Genomic DNA, 19,652 nt, shown 5'->3' with positions numbered 1-19,652 from the left:
AGACCCATTTTAACCTTTTCCTAAGGGTCCCAATGGGACGCGGGTGGCGCTGTGGTCTAAACCACAGAGCCTAGGGCTTGCTGATCAGAAGATCAGCAGTTCAAATCCCGATGACGGGGTGAGCTCCCACTGCTCGGTCCCTGCTCCTGCCAACCTAGCAGTTTGAAAGCACGTCAAGTACAAGTAGATAAATAGGTACTTCTCTGGCGGGAAGGTAAACGGCATTTCCATGCGCTGCTCTGGTTCGCCAGAAGCGGCTTAGTCATGCTGGCCACGTGACCCGGAAGCTGTCTGCGGACAAACGCTGGCTCCCTCGGCCTATAGAGTGAGATGAGTGCCGCAATCCCAGAGTTGTCTGTGACTCGACCTAATGGACCTTACCTTTAGGGGTCCCAGTTTGGCCCACAAGACTGTTTTCTCTAAGCAACACCCACCTGCCTCACAAATAATATCGGGGGGGGGGGGCAAAGGAACTATCAGAAGCATTCCAGTGGGCCCCTGGTTGTTTCTCTGCAAGCAGGGCCAAATACATGTCTTTCAAGATTTATTCCAATCAAATTTTTGGTTAAGTATGGGAGCCCTTCGGTTTTCATGCATTTCAAAACTGAATGATGCGGCTGGGGGCAGGGGCAGAGAGAGAACCTTGGTACTCTAAGGTTCTGCAGTCATACTTCTCAGTCATGCCCCCTTATTACAGTTCCTATTTCTTGTAGAGGGCAAAGGAGGCACCAAAATTTAGTTTTCCCCATCCTCCTAAGACTGCACAGTGCAGTACTGTATACCAGTTTGTTCCTTAGAGTACTCTTGTACACTTAAGGCACAACGTAGGAGAGGCAATCTGAATGCACGAACAAATCACACTCACTGGATCAACTCGGATTAGTCTGATGCATATGTAACTGGGCAAACAGCTGCAGTTTTTAACATCAGGATCAATAAATCTTGAAACGGAGTCCTCCCAACACTCAGAAAGGTAATAGATATTATCCAGAGCATGGAAAATTTCAGACTAAGAGAATCTACAGCACAGAAGATGAGATTTTTAAGACTCCAAAAGGTCTCTCTTCTTCCTGTTCCTCTTAAATTGCCTGAAATGTGCAAACAGGAGGCAGTTTTCTTACCATATGCTGTAAAGCAAAATTATTCCAGACCTCACATGGTGGAGTGACTCTCTGTACTTCTGGTCGACACCATATATAACTCTTAAATGTGTTGGGCTTCAACAATAAACAGCTCTTTCCCACTGTAATACTATCTTCTTCTTAATTTTTTTTTTTTAATGTTCGATAGGAATTTAAAGCAGACCTAGCAGAAGCATTAGCTTCTCTGTCTTTTCTCACCAGTAATCCAAGCACCAGCCTCCCAGTGCCTGAAAGTATAAAGGCTAGTGTTTCTGGATATATCTATAGCACACACATATATTCCATTTATACCAGGTTAATAGTCTGCAAAGAATCCTGAGACTAAATTCCAATTTTGCAATACTGATGAGAATCCCCAGCATCTCCTCAAACACCTACAGCTTCCTGAAGAGAAAGCATAACTTTTGAATTACTTTTAAGTTCGCACTGTGGATATACCGAGAACCTGGGTCTCTGTTCAGAAAAAAGAGAAGATGGGACTCTAGTTTTGAGTTTTTTAAAATATATAGCTCTAATGAAAGCAAACAGGATTGCCAGTTGCTTACCAAACATTCAGCGTATGCTAGATTTGGCAGAGTATTTAGCAGAATATTTCTTATCTTACAAAAACTGTCAAGTGCTACTGGAAAGCCAAGGCAATTCTGAATGAATTATCTAAGCAACAGGTTGTATCCTGCATTTTCTTTACTTTAAAAATACCCCTGGATTATATTTGGGAGCTCCCAGTTTAATAAGGAAACAATATTGTCTCTGGTAAAACGGAGAGTCCAAATCTTAAATTTCTCCCCAGATTAAATATTGAAAAATACAGTTTTCAGAAACTAAGTGTCAATTTAAATAGGCTGTATATTTAAAGCAAATTTGCGGTTTTCATATCCTGCCATAAACCACTGAGTACAATGTTTCAGGATTCTTTAATATGTATCTGTTTACTGCAGCCTTGTGCAGCACTGAATGATGTCCCCAAATACAACAGCAGCTTTTAGGGGGGTGGAACTATGGAGGGAATGACAGCTAGGAACCCGGTGTTCATGAGCATAACACCCTGTTGAAGCTGGCCATTAAAAAAAACAAAACCTTAAAATGGTCGTGTCCCCCCGCCAAACCGCAATCACTGAAAACCTGAAGACAGTAGTCTGCTATAAGAACTATGTGACACTGTTAATTATAACCACTGTGTGAATTTTACTCTAAGGAATAAAATGTGTTTCTTATCCAGAGTAGCCAGGAATACTTAGATTTTAGAACTACTTAGCATGGTGGCAACACATGCTGTGCGAGCTGGAAACACCCTGACTGTGTCTGACGTTTAAACCAAAGACAATTCTTGTAAAAGGAGAAATATTCCTTTTATTCAAATCATAAGGGGCAAAGCTAAAAAGAGGAATGGTTTTGATCATTGAATGCACTGTCAAAGACAGTTGACCTTTTTCATTAAAATACAATATTTTCCTGCTTTAAGAATTGGGCGTCTGCTCAAAGAGAAACCATGTGTAGGACTCTAAAGGAAGAGCAGCAGCTTTTTGCCAATTGCTGCAATCCTAGGCAAGCCATGGAAATAAGTTGATATAGCTTCCAAAGAAATGTGCTTAGGACCTGGGTGAAAAGTCCAGAATCAATGCAATATATATTGGCAGAAGTCCAGGCTTACGAAAGAGAGACCCCCTTCAACAACTTGTTTATCTGATCTACACATGCACACACTGCCTTTGTAGATTTAGGGGAAACTGGTGGAAGAGAAGCCACCATCACTGGAGACCGAGACATGCCCACCAAGTGTCCCTGCTGACACTTGTCCCTGTCTCGCTCTATCTGGAGCTCTGGGGGAGCAGGTTCAGCCTCTCCCCAGCCAGCCTTGCGTGTGCCTGTGAGTCAGGTGTCCCATGTGGCACGAACCAGGCTGGTGAAAGGCTGCTTGGCCTCTCTTGGAGCAACAGCTCCCCACTCACCCCATGAGCAGCAAAGGCCCCCAATGCTTGGAGCCAGACACCTCATTTGCCACTTCTTGCTTCCTGGGCTGGGGTGGCCCCCAAAGGTGAGAGACCCCCCCCCCAAGGTGTGGAAGTCAGGGAGAGGGGAGTGGCAGTGCAGACTCGAAGGCAAAAACTGTAGACCTGGCAACATCTTTAGGAAGACTTACAGTGAGAGGCAGGCAAAGTTTCTGCCCAAAACTGCCCTGTGAGAAGAGTCTTTTTCTTAACTTGATATTCTTTATTTTGCTTTATTATTATTTTTAAAGGAATTAAATGTTACTTGTAGGCTGCTTTAGAAAGACTTGTCTTCTGAAATATGGGATGTAAATAATTGTAATAAGGATAATAAAACATTTTTTAGTGCATCAGATCCCAGCAATTTTCTCCAATAAGCCACAATAAGCCTTTGACCAGGGGTCAGTACACTTTTTCAGAAGGGGCCGGATCCACTGTCCCTCAGACCTTGTGGGGGGCCAAGCTTTTTTTGGGGTGTGTGTGAACAAATTCCTATGCCCCACAAATAACCCAGAGATGCATTTTAAATAAAAGCACACATTCTATGCATGTAAAAACACGCTGATTCCCGGACCATCTGCAGGCTGGATTTAGAAGGCAATTGGGCCGGATCCAGCCCCCAGGCCTTAGTCTGCCTACCCATGCCTTTGACTAAGGCTAAGTATATTCAATCTAAAGAGCTCTTTTCCTGCTCTCACCTTCTTTAGTTGGAAGTCAAGGGACTGTATTACACACTTAGGTAACAATTACTTTTTAGAATTGTTTGCATAACTTGCAGTTCTACTATTTTGAACACTGTGCTTTTATCCTATGCTTTTGGAAACTCAGTTTTCATTCATAATGCAAAATAAAACCAGCTCAGTTCTGGAAAAAGGTATATAGAAACAGATAAGTTCCTAAGACTTCAATCCTATACCCATGTACCTTGAAGACAAACCCCAATGAACAACTATGAAATATATGATTGTATGGTAAAACTTATTTCCATATCCCTGTAAGCCAATCATTTCTAATACTTTGTGTTTCTGTGTATGTGCCGTTACCACTTCGGGGTGTTGCTGCTGCTGTTGTTTTACAATTAATGCATAAATTTTATGGAAAAATAAATAAATACCATCCTAAACATAAAAACAATTCAGCTGTTTATCTCTGCAAACTGTTATGACAGGTTATTGGGGAGTAAGTCTGAAATGCATACCTGTTTAGCCATGTTTTCTACAAATGTTGCTGATCTTTCCCTTAAAAACGTGACAAGATCTTTGTATATGTCACTCATTCTCTCGTAATTGATTTCATTCTTCTCTTTTTCCCTTCCCTGTAAAAAAAGGAGTAGTTTACTTACTTCCCAGTCTTGCATAATCTCATAACCAAAATGTTTCAGTCATCAGAATCATAGACTTACAGTGAAATCCTATGTATATCTGAGACGTAAGCTCTGTTGAGTTCAACAGGACTCCCTAATATAGGTGCTCAGGATTCTAGTCCTTGTCTTGAAATAATTCAGTGTGGTTCAGTCCACTCTGCCTTGAAATTGCTCATGAGGCTGAAGGTGAGTGCAAGTTGCTCAACACAACACTCAGTGCAACATTAGTCCACTCTTTTCTCTCCTTTTGTCACAGCTTCTCTCAGCAGTATCATTTATTTAATTTATTTATTTATACAACGATTTCTGAGAGTTTACATGTATCTTCTTGATAAATCATTATTGTAATCAGAGAGCAATTTGTTTTCTAATTTATAAACTGAGGTATAAAAAGCGTAACATTAAGAACAACAAAAAGGTAAAGCATGCAGGAGGTGAAATAAGCATTAAAACATCTGTGTGCTGAGTTAATTTGGTATTTGAAAGCCTCCCTAATTTTAAAAAAGGTGGAAATTACTCATGTTGGATAGCATGACGTGGACTTTAAACACGGGGGAGCATTAGTTTGACATACACATTCTCAACTGTTTGGAAATATAAGGCTAAATAATGAGTCACTGAGCACTTTCTTTGGCACAGTCCCTTTTCAACCTGTGTAAAGGGTTAAGCAGAAGTAAAGGTAAAGGTAAAAGGACCCCTGACCATTAGGTCCAGTCGTGACCGACTCTGGGGTTGCGGCGCTCATCTCGCTTTATTGGCCGAGGGAGCCGGCGTACAGCTTCCGGGTCATGTGGCCAGCATGACTAAGCTGCTTCTGGTGAACTAGAGCAGCGCACGGAAACGCCGTTTACCTTCCCGCCAGAGCGGTACCTATTTATCTACTTGCACTTTGACGTGCTTTCAAACTGCTAAGTTGGCAGGAGCAGGGACCGAGCAATGGGAGCTCACCCCGTTGCAGGGATTCGAACCGCCGACCTTCTGATCGGCAAGTCCTAGGCTCTGTGGTTTAACCAACAGCGCCACCCGCTAAGCAGAAGTACTAGCATCTAAATCAGGGTTTCTCAATCTTTTTAAAATCTATGCCCCCCACTTTAGCTAACATAAAAATCCCAAGCCCCCTGCCTTCAAACATGGCTCTCCTAATTATTTTATTGAAATGTTGTGACTTTTTTTTTTACTTATATTGTACATATTTTTTGGAAACATTCCACCTCTCCCAAGTTTGTCACATGCCCCCTGGTTGAGAAACACTGATCTAGGTTAACTGACCTGTTCCCATGTTTGGTTCAGAACTGGCTGCTCATAGACAAATGCAACTTATCTGAAGTTTTGGCATGTTCTTAACTATAAATGTCATCAAGGTTTACTCTTGAATATAAGTATTACTTACTCCATTTAAAAATACTCCTGCCGTGCTGCAAGTGACGTACATAAGATCTGTGTCAACTGGTTTAATGGCCAAATAGCAAATTTCACCATGGACTTGTCTCCAAGGTGGGGCACGGCATCCATTTGAAAATTCATAGTCTGTAATCAAACAACAGCAATGTTTGGCCCATAGTTGTGATGTATATGACTAGCATAGAGGCATGAAATCATTTTATTAAAATAGTAAAAATTGTTAGTATTAATATAAATGAAGAGTGAAATCCTGAGATATTTCATCAGTCACTTTGGAGCTCTTAAAGAAGGACATGAGGGCAAAGGCAGAGTGAGATTTCTGCTGAATGGATGCTGATAAGCCATCCGATAACGTAGGTGCTAATATACTAGCCTATATTTTCAATGACTGTGCAATTACAAAAACAAGATATGGATAAAAAGTAGAGTTTGGACCTGATGTATATTCCAGTGATTCAAGGACTGCATCTTCTTTTGCTCCCGAGAAACGTTTAAGGAGTTCTATTTCATTTTTCACAACAGCTGGAGTTAACCTCACTTCTCTGTAATTAGAATAAATGAGTTATATTCTAATTGTCAAGCAGATATTTATAGTATTAATGGGGAAGAAAGGAATGTTGGGTCTTTCTTAAACCAAGGCTTCCAAATGGACACTTGATATACCAAACAAGGCCATTCAGATGGTGCAACCAGGTCACTAGCGACAGTGTTGTTGTTCTTAAATTTAATCACATTTTTCTCGGAAAGGGCAAATCTGGATTTAATGAAAAGTTTGAAATTGTATAGTGGCCTTGGGCACTATATACTGCTCTCTCAGTTCTGTGGATCTCTACTGCTGGCATTCAGAGTCATATTGTTCCTCAAACTGTAGGTAATATATAACCAGCATTAGTAGCCATTGATAGCCTAATCATACATGAATTTGTCAAATCCCTTTCTAAAGCTGTCCAAGGCCCTACTATATCATGTGGGAGTGGATTCAGTTGTTTAGAAATAATTCATTTTGTCTGTCCTGAACTTATCTTAAGATCATATTTGTACAGCAAGATTATAGAAAACATTAAAGATATTTTCATACCTTTAATTTTTGCAAACCTGAAAAAATCCCTTTCAAATCACTTGGGTTTCAAATTAATAAAGCTAAGTGTAAAACCTTCTTTGCTAAAACCAGTGGTTTTTTTCTGAGGGTACGCAAGGGAACACAGTACTGGCACCCCCCTCCCCCTATGTTAAAAGTGTGGCACTTACTGTAACATCTTACATAAAGTAAGCCTGCATGAGAGGCTTAGGTTTTGGCATGATAAAGTGGAATACATATATATAACGAATACTATCTGAAATACACTCACTGTGAAATCTGTTTTAAAGAGCTATTAAGTAGTTGCATATCCAGTTGCTGGAGAAGTAAGGAAATCTTCATTTTCATTTCATTATCAGAAGCCTCTTCCTTTTTCATTTTGTCTAGTAAACGAAGCATGGACATATCCTCTCCTTCAATTGTCCCATAACCGGGGCCAAGAATTTTCACAATGGGATCTCTATTGGCTGTAAAGAATTCATAGTAGTGTAAGAAATTCAGATAAACATCACACCAGGAAGTTAACAGCTTAAGTTCACATGAAATAACTTTGCATGAATAGCACAGAGTAATGTTTTAAATAGGCCTAAAGGTTACTCAATTTTAACATAGTTTCTGACTTTACACAAAGATAACAATGGGATTCCCCTCACAGTTAGTCCTTGTCATATTTTATATTCATTTTAAGGCAGGAAAAAGGCAAAACATGGATGGGGTCAAAAAAGCTGCATCCCTGTATGGCTGAGAAGCTTCCAGTTGTGTGGGCAAATAAGTCTTGAATACCTTCAAGGCATGCACGAGTTTCTTTTAGGCATTTTTCTCCAGCGACATGTAGCAAACGAGACAGTTGCGCAAAACTGCGAACGCTGATAGTTGATCCTTTGAGCAGGAGCAGTGGCTGCCCATCTTTGTCTAATTCTTGAGACTTAGCTGTTTTTTCACTGGTAGAATAAAACAACAACTTAATATGCAAGAATTCACAACAACTGGATTTATTTTTTTAACAGACCACACCTATGAAAACAATTTTATAATAAAGCATACATGGCATTGGAAAAAATTGCGAGAGAGACCTAAAGTTGTGATATGAACAACAGGGAAAAGGGACATTGATATGTGTGCTATCACTATGTGATAGCACATGCTCTTCTCCTTCCAGTCTATGATAATATTTCCAGAGACAACGTCAGCTTTAATCATATGTTTGTAAATCGCTGAGATGTTACAGGTATTCACTTAGCAGTTGTAATACAGCAATTGCTAGTAAAATACTCACCATTATGATTGCGGAGAAGGGGGAACATAAGAGAGGACTCATGTACTGACACTTGGAAGCACAATGTATCTGTGTCTGGCATATTATCTGAAGAGGGTTATATGGAGGCCTCCCAGGGACATGCTCTGTCCTCATCTCAGCAGTGTCTCAAATGCACAACACTTCACTTTTCCCATGGGAGTGAGACCAGGTTTCAAATCCCCACTTGGCCACTGGGTGACCTGGGGCCAGTCACTGCCTCTTGGCCTAACTAACCTGTCAGGGAACTGCCATCGGAAGGAAGGGAAGTGAAAGGGCTCACACAGGTTGGGAGAGACTCAGCAGCTGAAGAGGGAACCAGTAGGGGGAGAGGAGCTGAGCTGAGGGAAAGGGAGCTGGAGGGATGGCTCAGAGACACTTCCAGCGAAAACAGTGGGGAGGTTTCAGGACCTCCTGTAGGGACACCCACTCCTCGCCGGAAACTGTCACGCAGAGAGTCCAGAAGACGTGTTTCCGTTAAGGAGCTTTTATGTTGGAAGCGATTCCGAAAGGAACCACTGTCGGAATCTGCCAGCGACTGACGGAGCCATGTTTAAGGGGCTCCGTTACAGACAGAGGTTTGCAAACTTGACCAAACTCTGAGGGACTAGGATTTTACACACAAGCAGCTCATCGTCCCATCACAGCATTCCGACAGTCTTCGTGAGCAGCTTGTGCAGGAGAAGGCATCATGAGCAACCCAGCCGGAACCGGAGAAGCAGGAGCTGGAGCGGGTCCAAGCCTGGAAGAAAGGTACCGGGGGTTGGAGGTCCAGCTAGCGCTGCAGACGGCGAGGCTTGAGGAGAGGAGGGCTCAGGATGCAGACAAAAAGGGGAAAGACACCCAGCTCATCAGAAAGGTACCAGGATTGGTGCAGAAGTTTGGGGGGGAGCCCAAAGACTATCATGGCTTTCGGACAGAGATGCAATATGCCCTCAATCTGCAGTTTGATGAATTCCCTGACGAGGAATCACGAGTGGCTTTCGTGATTGGGCATCTTGAAAAGGGGGCGAGAGACTGGGTTAGACCCCTGATGGCAGCGAATAGTGACGTCCTAAAGGACACGATGAAGTTCTTTCGCGCCATGGATCTGATGTTTTCCAGCGATATTGAACAGGGAGTGGTCCGCAGACAGTTAATGGCTTGCAAACAGGGGAGCCGATCTGTCCGTGAGTACTGGACTGAGTTCACCATGTTGATCCATAAATTGGGGTGGGATCTATCGGCGGAACCCATTCAAATGCTCTTTGAAGAAGGGCTTTCTTCGGCTGTGAAAGACGAACTTTCCCGGGCGCCCAGGGCGGAGTCTATGGACCAGCTGACCAAATCAGCGCTGACCATAGGAGCGCGCCAGGAGGCGAGAGCATTGGAGAGGCGGGAAGGGAAGGGGGAACGTTGGAAGGAGTTCCGCATTCCAGACATTCCAGAGCCAACTTTCCCGCCGGCAGAGCCGATGGAAATCGGAACAGCGCGCGCGCGCGCAGTTTCAAAGCCCAGTGAGGGGGGAAAGAAGGAGGGAAAAGGCGCCCGGAAATGCTATCTCTGCCAACAGCCAGGTCACTTTGCCAGAGTCTGCCCCCAGAGGAAGGAATGGCAAGGGATGGTAGGAGCTGTGGAGGGAAGAGAGGAAGAAATACCGAAGCAAGTAAAAGCCAACGCCTGGCTGCCACCGTCGGGGCACAGCAGCCAGGCCAAAGAGCAGTGAAAGTGCCCACGCCAGAACCTCCTAAACCCGCCCTAGTGATAGAAGTGGCGCTAGAGCTGCCAAACGGACACCCTCTAAAGATAAAGGCGCTGTTGGACTCAGGCAGCTCCTGCAATTTCATGAGCAAAGAGTTTGCAGCTGAACACCAGATACAGACGATCCCTTTAAGCAACCCCCTGCAGGTGACCACGATCGATGGCAGGGAGCTGTTGGGAGGAGAAGTCAGCTTGCAGACCGTCCCAATGATAATGAAGGTGGCAAGGCACACCGAACTGATAGCGTTTAATGTGGCCACCTTGGGAGGAGCTCCCATTATATTGGGGATGAGCTGGCTAGCGTTACATGATCCGCTGGTGGGCTGGCATCAGAGAGTGGTTTCTTTTGGTTCAGCACATTGCTTAGAACACTGCAAAGAGGGAAAGGGTTTGGCAGGGGCCCAAGCCACCCTAGCAGGGACTGAAGTAACGGAGAACGTGAAGGTACCACGACAATACGCAGATCTCCGCGACGTCTTCAGCGAAAGGGAAGCTGACCAACTACCCCCGCATAGACCCTTTGACTGTCAAATCAATTTACTCCCTGGGGCACAGCTCCCTGTAGGCAAGCTGTACGCCATGTCAGACAGAGAGATGCAGGAGCTAAGAGAGTTCATTGACAAGAACCTGAAGAGAGGGTTCATCAGAGAGTCCAGGGCGGTGGGGGGCAGCCCAGTGTTTTTTGTGGATAAAAAAAACACGAACAAGCCGAGGCTTGTGTGTGACTTCAGGGCCTTAAATGCAGTGTCAGAACCAGTGGCTTTCCCTATGCCCAGGATTGACGACATTTTGACAAGGGTCAGGAAGGGAAAGATTTTTACTAAACTGGACCTAAGGGGGGCGTACAACCTGATACGAATAAGGAAGGGGGATGAATGGAAAACCACCATGTTCACCCCTTTGGGGGCATTTGAATATTTAGTTATGCCCTTCGGCCTACAAGGAGGCTCCGCGTGCTTTCAATCGTTTATGAACCACGTCCTGGGGCCTTTGCTTTACAAGAATTGTGTGGCCTTCTTAGACGACGTGTTGGTGTATTCTGAGAATGAGGAGCAGCATGTGAGAGACGTCAGAGAAGTGTTGAGCAGGCTGCAAGCCAACCAGCTGTGGGTGAAACTGGAGAAGTGTCAGTTTCATACCAAGGAGGTGGAATTCCTGGGGTATCGCCTGTCAGACAAGGGATTGGCCATGGATCACGGCAAGGTCCAGGCGGTGCTGGAATGGAAAACACCCAAAACAAGGAAGGATGTGCAGAGGTTCCTAGGATTTGGGAACTTCTATCGTAAGTTCATCCGAAACTTTGCCCACCTGACGGCGCCCATTACGGACTGTCTCAGCAGTAAGAAGAAGTTCGTTTGGACTGAGGAGGCGGAGCGAGCATTTGAGGAACTAAAAAGGGCCTTCGCCTCGGAACAACAACTCCTGCATGTGGATTTACAAAAACCGATGAGAGTGGAAACTGACGCATCAGACAGAGCTATTGGGGCGGTGCTTCTGCAGCCAGGGAAGGAGGAGTCAGAGTGGAGACCGTGTGCCTTTTTTTCGCGAAAGCTGAACAAATCCGAGAGGAACTACACGGTGTATGACCGAGAACTACTAGCCATTCATGAGGCGTTCCGGAGATGGAGGCACCTGCTAATTGGCGCACAACATAAGGTGCAAGTGTGCACTGACCACAAGAACCTAGAGTATTGGAGGACGGCACGAGTGCTCAACCAACGGCAAGTGAGATGGGCCCAGGAGTTCTCCAAATTTAACTTTGAGATTTGTTACGTGCCAGGCCCAGAGAACATTAGGGAGGACGCTCTCTCACGCAAACCTGAATATTTGGAGGGGGAGGGAGCACCCGAAGAGAGACATGTCATTCCAGAGGACCGCTGGGTGTGTGGGGCGGCATTGGTGGGACAAAGAGAACTGGTAGAGGAAACAGAGAATGATGAATACGCCCAGAATAAGCTCAGAGGTCTTAGGGGTGAGGGAGAGGAACCAGGGGGTTTCGAGGAAAGAAATGGAGCTTTGTATTACAAAGGGGCACTGTATATCCCTGAAGGAGACTTAAGGGGGAGGGTACTCAAGCAGTTGCACGACAGCCCCACGGCGGGGCATTTTGGACAACACAAAACCATGTGGTTGGTCACCAGGGAATTTTGGTGGCCTAAGGTGAGGGAAGATGTACGGGAGTATGTAAGAGGGTGTGAGCAATGCCAGCGAGCCAAAGGGGAGAGGCGGGCACCGGCGGGGCTATTAGAACCCTTACCAACCCCAGAACGACCTTGGGAGGCAGTGTCGATAGATTTTATGACTGATCTGCCGAAGTCCAAGGGGAAAACAGCCATCATGGTGGTGGTAGACCTACTAACAAAGATGTGCCACTTTGTAGCCTGCTCGCATGCAGTCACGGCGGAAGAGACAGCGAAGTTATTTGTAGAACACATTTTTAGGTTGCACGGGGTGCCATTGAGGGTGGTCTCAGACCGAGGAAAACAATTTACTTCCAGGTTCTGGAGGAAGCTCATGAGCTTACTGCAGGTGGAGGTCAACTTTTCGACTGCCCGGCACCCTGAAACCAACGGGCAGGCGGAAAGAGCAAACGGGGTCCTCCAGCAATACCTGAGGTGTTATGTCAATGACAGAGAGAATGACTGGGTAGAAAAGTTGGCGCTGGCGGAATTTGCCTACAACAATGCCGAGAATGTGTCCACAGGGATGAGCCCCTTCTTGGCTAATTATGGGTGTCATCCCAGGGCTTTCCCAGGGGGAGAAGGGGAGAGATGGGGTGTCCCGGCAGCCGAGCATTTTGTAGAAGAAATGGAAGCAATCCATCGTCAGCTCCAACTCAACTTAGAAAGGGCGAAGGAAGAATACAAGAGGCAGGCAGACAAGAACCGAAGGGAAGGTGAAACCATAAGGGTGGGAGATAGGGTGCGGCTGTCAACCCAAGGGTTGCCGTTCAAAGGAGGTTGTAAGAAATTAAGACCCAGGAGATTGGGTCCCTTTGAGGTCATTCAACAGGTCAACCCAGTGGCTTTCAGGCTCCGGTTACCCAACCACATGAAACTGCACCCAGTATTTCACAGGTCGTTACTGTCACCGTATGAGGGGGGACGAGAAGGGATGGCCACTCGGGGACCGGTCATAGAAGAAAGGGAATGCAGCAGCCATGTGGCAGAAATCCTCGACGCCAGATGGAAGGGGGATCAGGTGGAGTATTTGGTAGCGTGGGAAGGAGAACCGGAGTCAGAAAACACTTGGGTAATGGCAGAAGATATCAATGACGAGGTATTGATAGAAACGTTCCATCAAAGGTTCCCAAGGAAACCTCAGCCTGTGGAGAGGTTCCGGAGGGAATACTTTGGGACCACAGATGAGGAGGAGGAGTTGGAAGGATTCTCGGAATCGGAAGGGGAAGGGGAGATGGACTCTGAGGAGGAGGAGTACTTCGAGACCAGGAACCGCAACAGGTGGAGAGAAGTGTTCGGGACATCGGAAGATGAAGGAAGTTCATTCCGGGGTTTTGCCTCCTCACCGCCCGTAGAGGAGGGGGCGAGAGGGGATGAAGGGGGCCCTGGAGGGGAGGTGGATGTCAGGGAACTGCCATCGGAAGGAAGGGAAGTGAAAGGGCTCACACAGGTTGGGAGAGACTCAGCAGCTGAAGAGGGAACCAGTAGGGGGAGAGGAGCTGAGCTGAGGGAAAGGGAGCTGGAGGGATGGCTCAGAGACACTTCCAGCGAAAACAGTGGGGAGGTTTCAGGACCTCCTGTAGGGACACCCACTCCTCGCCGGAAACTGTCACGCAGAGAGTCCAGAAGACGTGTTTCCGTTAAGGAGCTTTTATGTTGGAAGCGATTCCGAAAGGAACCACTGTCGGAATCTGCCAGCGACTGACGGAGCCATGTTTAAGGGACTCCGTTACAGACAGAGGTTTGCAAACTTGACCAAACTCTGAGGGACTAGGATTTTACACACAAGCAGCTCATCGTCCCATCACATAACCTATCTCACAAGGTTGTGGGGATTAAATGATGATGAGCAGAAAACTATATGTATGCCACCTTGAAATTCTTGGAGAAAAAGGTGGGCTATAAATGCAATAAATAAGTAAGATGCCTAGTCACTTATATCAGAGATTACGGAAGAGATTTGCTAGGGAATACCTTAAGGGCAAAGGTTAAATGTGCATCTTGCACCATTCTCCATCATCCCTGTTTCCTAGGAGGTGTGTGTTTTCCCTTTCCTAGCGGTCTTGTACATTCCAGTTGCCTTTTCCACAGAATGTACAATAATGGGAATGAAACCCATTCCCTGCATAATTTGGCTATTCCGGTCTGGGTTGCACCTCTTCTTCTTTCTGCCATAAAAGTCTACCAAGGAACTGTGGTTTACTGTGACATACAAGCCATGCCACTGCATCTACTGGATGTACTGTACACAATACAAAATTTGCAAGAGTGATGCAAGTTGTTTAAAAAGAATGTAGTAGGAGTATTCAAGAGGCAGAGGGATTAAAACCTGCTTCTGACAATGCTTTCTACCCCTCTACAGTCATTCTTCTTCAGGACCTCTTTAATATGCATGCCTGGTCAGAGCATCAGTAAACACAGATACCTCTGGGTACAACAGAGTCAAAGATAAGATTTATGTTCCATTGAATCAATGACAAAGTGCTTAACTTGGGTTGGAATATCCCCTTTGCTATTACTACAAGAACTGGTGAGCTTCCGTCACTATGAATCTATGCACAGGCTTGTGAAATCTATTGAATTCCGGATGGTGTGAAAATGTAAGTGCAAAGTAATAGGAGGAGGCCCCAAAGGGGTGGAATGGGAAGTTACAAATCACAACATAATGTTTTCCATTCTGCCTACTTCCTACAACATCTATACACAGAAAGCAAGAAATGTTGATATGTTATAAAGGAGTGATAAAGAACAATAACCTTAATGGGCAGGCTTCACTTTTTATACTTACATTATTTCAGAAATGGTCATTGACCTTGGTCTTACCTGACTTCATAGCCTGACTCAAACATTGAAGGCTCTAGTTTTGTCTGCCATTCAAGTGGTTCCTTAAAGACAAAGGCAGCTTCTTGAGGATGTTTGTTGCTAAAGCTTTCCGTAAACTTAATGATTTCATTCAAAAGTGATTCATTCAGTGGTGTGATTTCCAACGTTCCTTTTCCAGAACCAGCGGCAGTCCACTGAGCTGCTCTTGTCAATGCTACTCCCATGGCGTAGGCTCATCCCAGGGTCCTTTCCCTTCACGAAAGGAATATAGAAAACAAAAACTTAGAAATATATTTTGTATATAGAACGACACCAGGGTCCAATGAAGATAGATTTTGCTGTTGCAAGTCTAAAGGCAGGAGGGACAAAGCCATGCACATCTCCTGTCATGCAATCCTCTCAAAACTGCTTACTACTAGATTTTATAAATGCAGTAATCCCTAGTCCTGCAGAATCCCAGCACACTCTGTAAAGGGTATTGATAGCTGTATGAGAGAATTTTAGCCCGTACAGCTTTTCTCAGCTGCACTTGTACACATTTTACCTGGCTCAATTTCCTCTTCTCCGTAGTTTTTAAACACACAGGTCTGCTCTCTTTTGCACCTAATGCACAGGATGCCATTACCACACAAAAGCAGTGAGGCTGGTTGACATGTCCCAGCTTTCGGGTGTAAAAATGGCGTCAGGAAGGAACATTGCCAAATCTGCAAAATGTCAGAGAAAACCCCGGATGTATGGCAATGCAATAGAAAAAGCAGTGGAAACAGCTCCAAAACCTCCCCTATTTTGGGGGGGGGGGGGAGCAACTTTTTATTTTTTGAAATATGGCAACCCAAGTTACTGAACTTCAGGTTGAGCTGGGAATTGAACGTGGGTCTTCCCATTCTAAAGCTTTTTTAAAAAGGTAAGAAAACCCAGAACTTGTTATAGCAAAGTACAATCAAGCATTAAATTCAGCCATGGACTTGGGAACTGATAAAGTGGGCAAAATGTAAGTCACCACCACACAAAAAAACCATTTGTAGGGGGTTCCTTCTCCAAATTATCCAAAAACTTAATCTTCAACTGGTGAGTCAGGACCAACTGCTGGGTCACAACTGGCCGAAGGCTGGCTCATAACAAGCACACCACCCCTCCAGAATAAATAGCAAATCAGGTGTAATTAAGAAGTGGATCCCCAAACACATGTTGCGTTGGGGCAAAAGCTCTCTCCTGGGTCTGAAAAGGCTGAAGACGACCACTGCTCTAAATACCAGCCAATCTCTTTAGGACAGTCAAGGACCCGCATTCAGAAAAGAAGCTTTGTAACGATATATATAAAACCATAATGAGCAAGACAAGAGAGAGGACTAGTAACAACAAAATCACTGGCAGTAACCTAGAATTTCGTTCTCTACACGTGTTGCTTCATAGCACGATGCAGTTGCTGGCAATTTCATGGCTACGGTTTTCTGGTTTAGCTAAAAGGACAGGAGATGATGATGGGTGCAAGAGCCCAGTTGCCAGACGGGCGCCCCCTAAGCATCCCCCCACCCACCCAAACACACCCCCGTCATTGGCTGAGGAAAAGGGGGTGCTGAGCAGGCCCCCGCTTGAATACCTTCAGGAAGATGAGGAACAGCTATATAAATGCACACACACAAGTATCTGTGGCCACACAGTCCCGGTTCTCCTTATCCCGGGCTGAGCTGGATCCGCGGAAGCCCCTCAGGGACAGCAGTCGGGTGACCTGGACCAGAAACAAGGCAGGGGCACCAAGCCCGAGGCTCCCTCGCCGCCCCTCGTTCCCCGACCGGATTCTTCCTCCGCGACCCTCGCAGGTGCCGCCGCCGCCGCCACCGGAGAACAAGCGCAGCGTGGTTGCCATGGAGACCGGAGGGACCAGAGCCCTGCGGTTGCTAGGAGACTCCCGTAAACAAAGGCAGGCGCCTCCTTCACCGCCATTCCTCGGGGGGGGGGTCCTCCTAAAAGCACCGCCCTCCCGAAAGGAAGGGACGCATCTGCGGCAACGTGGGGGTCCCTTTCCTCGACTGGCTGCTCGAGACGTCAATCGTCTCGCCGACCACCCTCTCCGCCAACCACGCGCCGCGCGCGCGCACACACACGCTGTACTGCGGGGTATCTCGAAGCAGTGTTTTATTTTTGTTTTGAGAGGGTGGCCGCCTTTTTTCTTGTTGCTGTTGTTAAATGACTGGGGATCATTCAGAAGCCCTTGCCGCAGGTCCTCCAAGATCTGCCAGGGCATGCTTGATCTTTCTTTTGCCTAAATAACTGTGTAAGGATGAACACCTTAGCCAACACCTAAAATGCTTGCTTAAATCATCACTGGTGGTTCGTTTTTGAATACATAATTTTATTCTCTTCAGCACCCCCTGCCAAAAAAGGTGAACATAATTACAAACCGAAATGGAACTATAAAAGTTACAGCAACAGCAACCATAAAATTAACTCACAAGTCCCAGTGTTTCAAAGATAGAAGGACAACAGCAGGGATATATTTCACCATGCGTTGTCCCAATAAGAATATTTCCCCTTTATAACATTTAAATGCTTTTTTAGTATTCAGATTCAGGCTATTCATGTTTGGGTGGGGAAAACATCAATGCATGTATTGTTCTTTTCAAGTATACAAAAGTGACAGTAAAGTTGGGATTAGACAAAATGGATTTTGGGGATCCTCTCCAATACTGTTACAGAGCTGTGACGTTCAGTTTTGCAGAACGAGGGATGTTTAAACAAGTCAAGCTAAGTGAAGAAGCTTAGCCTGACATACTCTGTTTTGTTGGGAAAATGGGCCTTTGCATAAGTAAAGTGTTGATAGTGTGCAAATGATTTGTTGCTGCAGAAGCAAATGGACAGAGACCTTTCTGGATGGGGTTTCTTTTTCCTTCCCCTGTCTGGATGTGATGTGATCAATGTGTCAGCCAGGCTGTCTTGAAACTGGACGCAGAGACCTGAGTTGCTCTGGATCAAAATCCAATGCTAGGGCATGGGAGGGGTGGTTCTCATAGAAAGCTAATGTGCTCAGCCTGTATATGTGTGTAAATAAACATTATGTCATAAAAATACTAACAGTCTCATTTATCTTCATTCCAAGAGAACCAACCCCAAGGTATGTGCTGGGATTGCTGAAACTTCACACTGCTCAGCAGTGTGTAACAAGGGGGAAACGACACAACAGAACAAACACATGATAGTGTAAGAGAAGCAATCTATTTACATATTGTGAGACTGATTACCTGTGTGAGCACAAAAAACAAAAAGTAGCCATTAATAAAACACAAAAACTTAATAAAAAAAGACTAATTTGTGTTGTGCATGATCTCTCTCTCATTTGGAGATTTAATACAGTATAGAGAAGGAATGAAAACCAAGTGGTAATAATAGAAAATTGCTTCTCTTCACTTTGAGTTGCTTAGACTTGGCAGGAAAGCTGCTCCAGAATCATACCCATCCAGTCTCTCAGCTGTTTGCATAATTTTGCCCATGTAATGTTTGCTGTGAGATGCAAATGGAAGATACAGACATTGTAGGAGACCAAGGGATTGTTTTGACCAATTTAGTGTAATAAGACCAGTGCAGGACCTTTTCACTACATTTATATGAAATTAAATTTATATTACCTTATGCCACTGGATACTCCCGCCAGGCATGAAACGATTTCTTATCTGCTTATACCTTTTACTACATTCTTTGTAGCGTCATGGAGGCTATGTTCTAATGGCTAAGCAATTTGTCAATATCTGTAGGCCTAAGGAAAAGGGTTTCCAATTTTCAAGAAATGCACTTTCCATCTAAAGAGCTTGTACTGTCTGCATAAGATCCATTACCTAATGAATGACTGAAATATCCCAATAGTTGTATACCAGGTGTATAAATGTAGATGCCTGAGTAATTTTCCAGTTTGGACTATATGTAACTTTGGTGCTATTAACAAAATTAAAAGTTCTTTAAAAGTATAACATTCAGTATCTTTCGAACCCTATTCAAAAAGATGTGGGGCCTAGGGGAATATCATGGCCTTTGATATTTTTAATCCACTCCTATATTTTTTTTTTGCCAAAATCCTTGAATTTATTTAAAAGACCACCATATATGCTTAAAGGAGCCTCCCTTCCCACATTATTTCCAACAGACCCTATTACTCTTTTTACATATGTATTGAATGTGCACAGATGTTACATACCACCTGCTCAAAATCTTATAAATTAACTTCCCTCAGAGAAGCACTTAAATGGGTTTGTTTTTGTACCATATATCTGCCCAATCCTCCTCAGTTATTTCCATCTCCAAATCCTTCTCCAAGCTTAACATATGTTGTTTTCTTTTCTTTTTTAAAGTGCTTTGCAAAAAAACACTTGTTCAATTCTGAAACCAAACCCTTCAAATCTACTTAGCAGCCCCCAACAAGTGCTCAGACCTAGTCAAATATCTACTTGACTTCATTTTTACAAAGTGCTTCTTCACTGGCAGGCAGTGGGAAAATGAAGTTTGATATGTTTTACCATACATGATTATTTCTCATATATTCTAAATCGATTGATAATATATCAAAATGTATCTAACCCACATCTGTTCCAAAACTTGTAAAAATTCTTTCTAGAGAAATTCTGGACACCTACATAGATTTGCCCCTTATGCAT

General features: G+C 44.6%; 1 protein-coding gene across 3 annotated transcripts in view; it reads right to left on the bottom strand.

Moving 5' to 3' along the window:
- The window catches only part of ODAD2 (outer dynein arm docking complex subunit 2), an 83,750-nt gene extending 66,788 nt beyond the window's left edge, over positions 1-16,962 (bottom strand). Inside the window, exons 1-8 of one of the 3 annotated variants that reach the window (XM_080975277.1) lie at positions 16,610-16,962; positions 15,554-15,713; positions 15,010-15,261; positions 7,756-7,913; positions 7,244-7,439; positions 6,330-6,436; positions 5,884-6,020; positions 4,329-4,445 (exon numbers count right to left, since the gene is read on the bottom strand). In XM_080975277.1, the coding sequence (XP_080831403.1) occupies positions 4,329-4,445; positions 5,884-6,020; positions 6,330-6,436; positions 7,244-7,439; positions 7,756-7,913; positions 15,010-15,233 (939 nt within the window). In that variant the 5' untranslated portion in view covers positions 15,234-15,261; positions 15,554-15,713; positions 16,610-16,962. The remainder of the gene's footprint in view (positions 1-4,328; positions 4,446-5,883; positions 6,021-6,329; positions 6,437-7,243; positions 7,440-7,755; positions 7,914-15,009; positions 15,262-15,553; positions 15,714-16,609) is intronic. The other 2 variants (XM_080975276.1, XM_080975278.1) reach the window with 2 other exon arrangements.
- Positions 16,963-19,652: the final 2,690 nt, after the last annotated feature.

The sequence above is a fragment of the Podarcis pityusensis genome (genome assembly GCF_964106645.2).
Source record: "Podarcis pityusensis genome assembly, chromosome: 12".
Classification (NCBI taxonomy): Eukaryota; Metazoa; Chordata; class Lepidosauria; order Squamata; family Lacertidae; genus Podarcis; species Podarcis pityusensis.
Note: the sequence above shows the minus strand (reverse complement) of the source record. Positions and strands in the feature narration are given on the sequence as shown.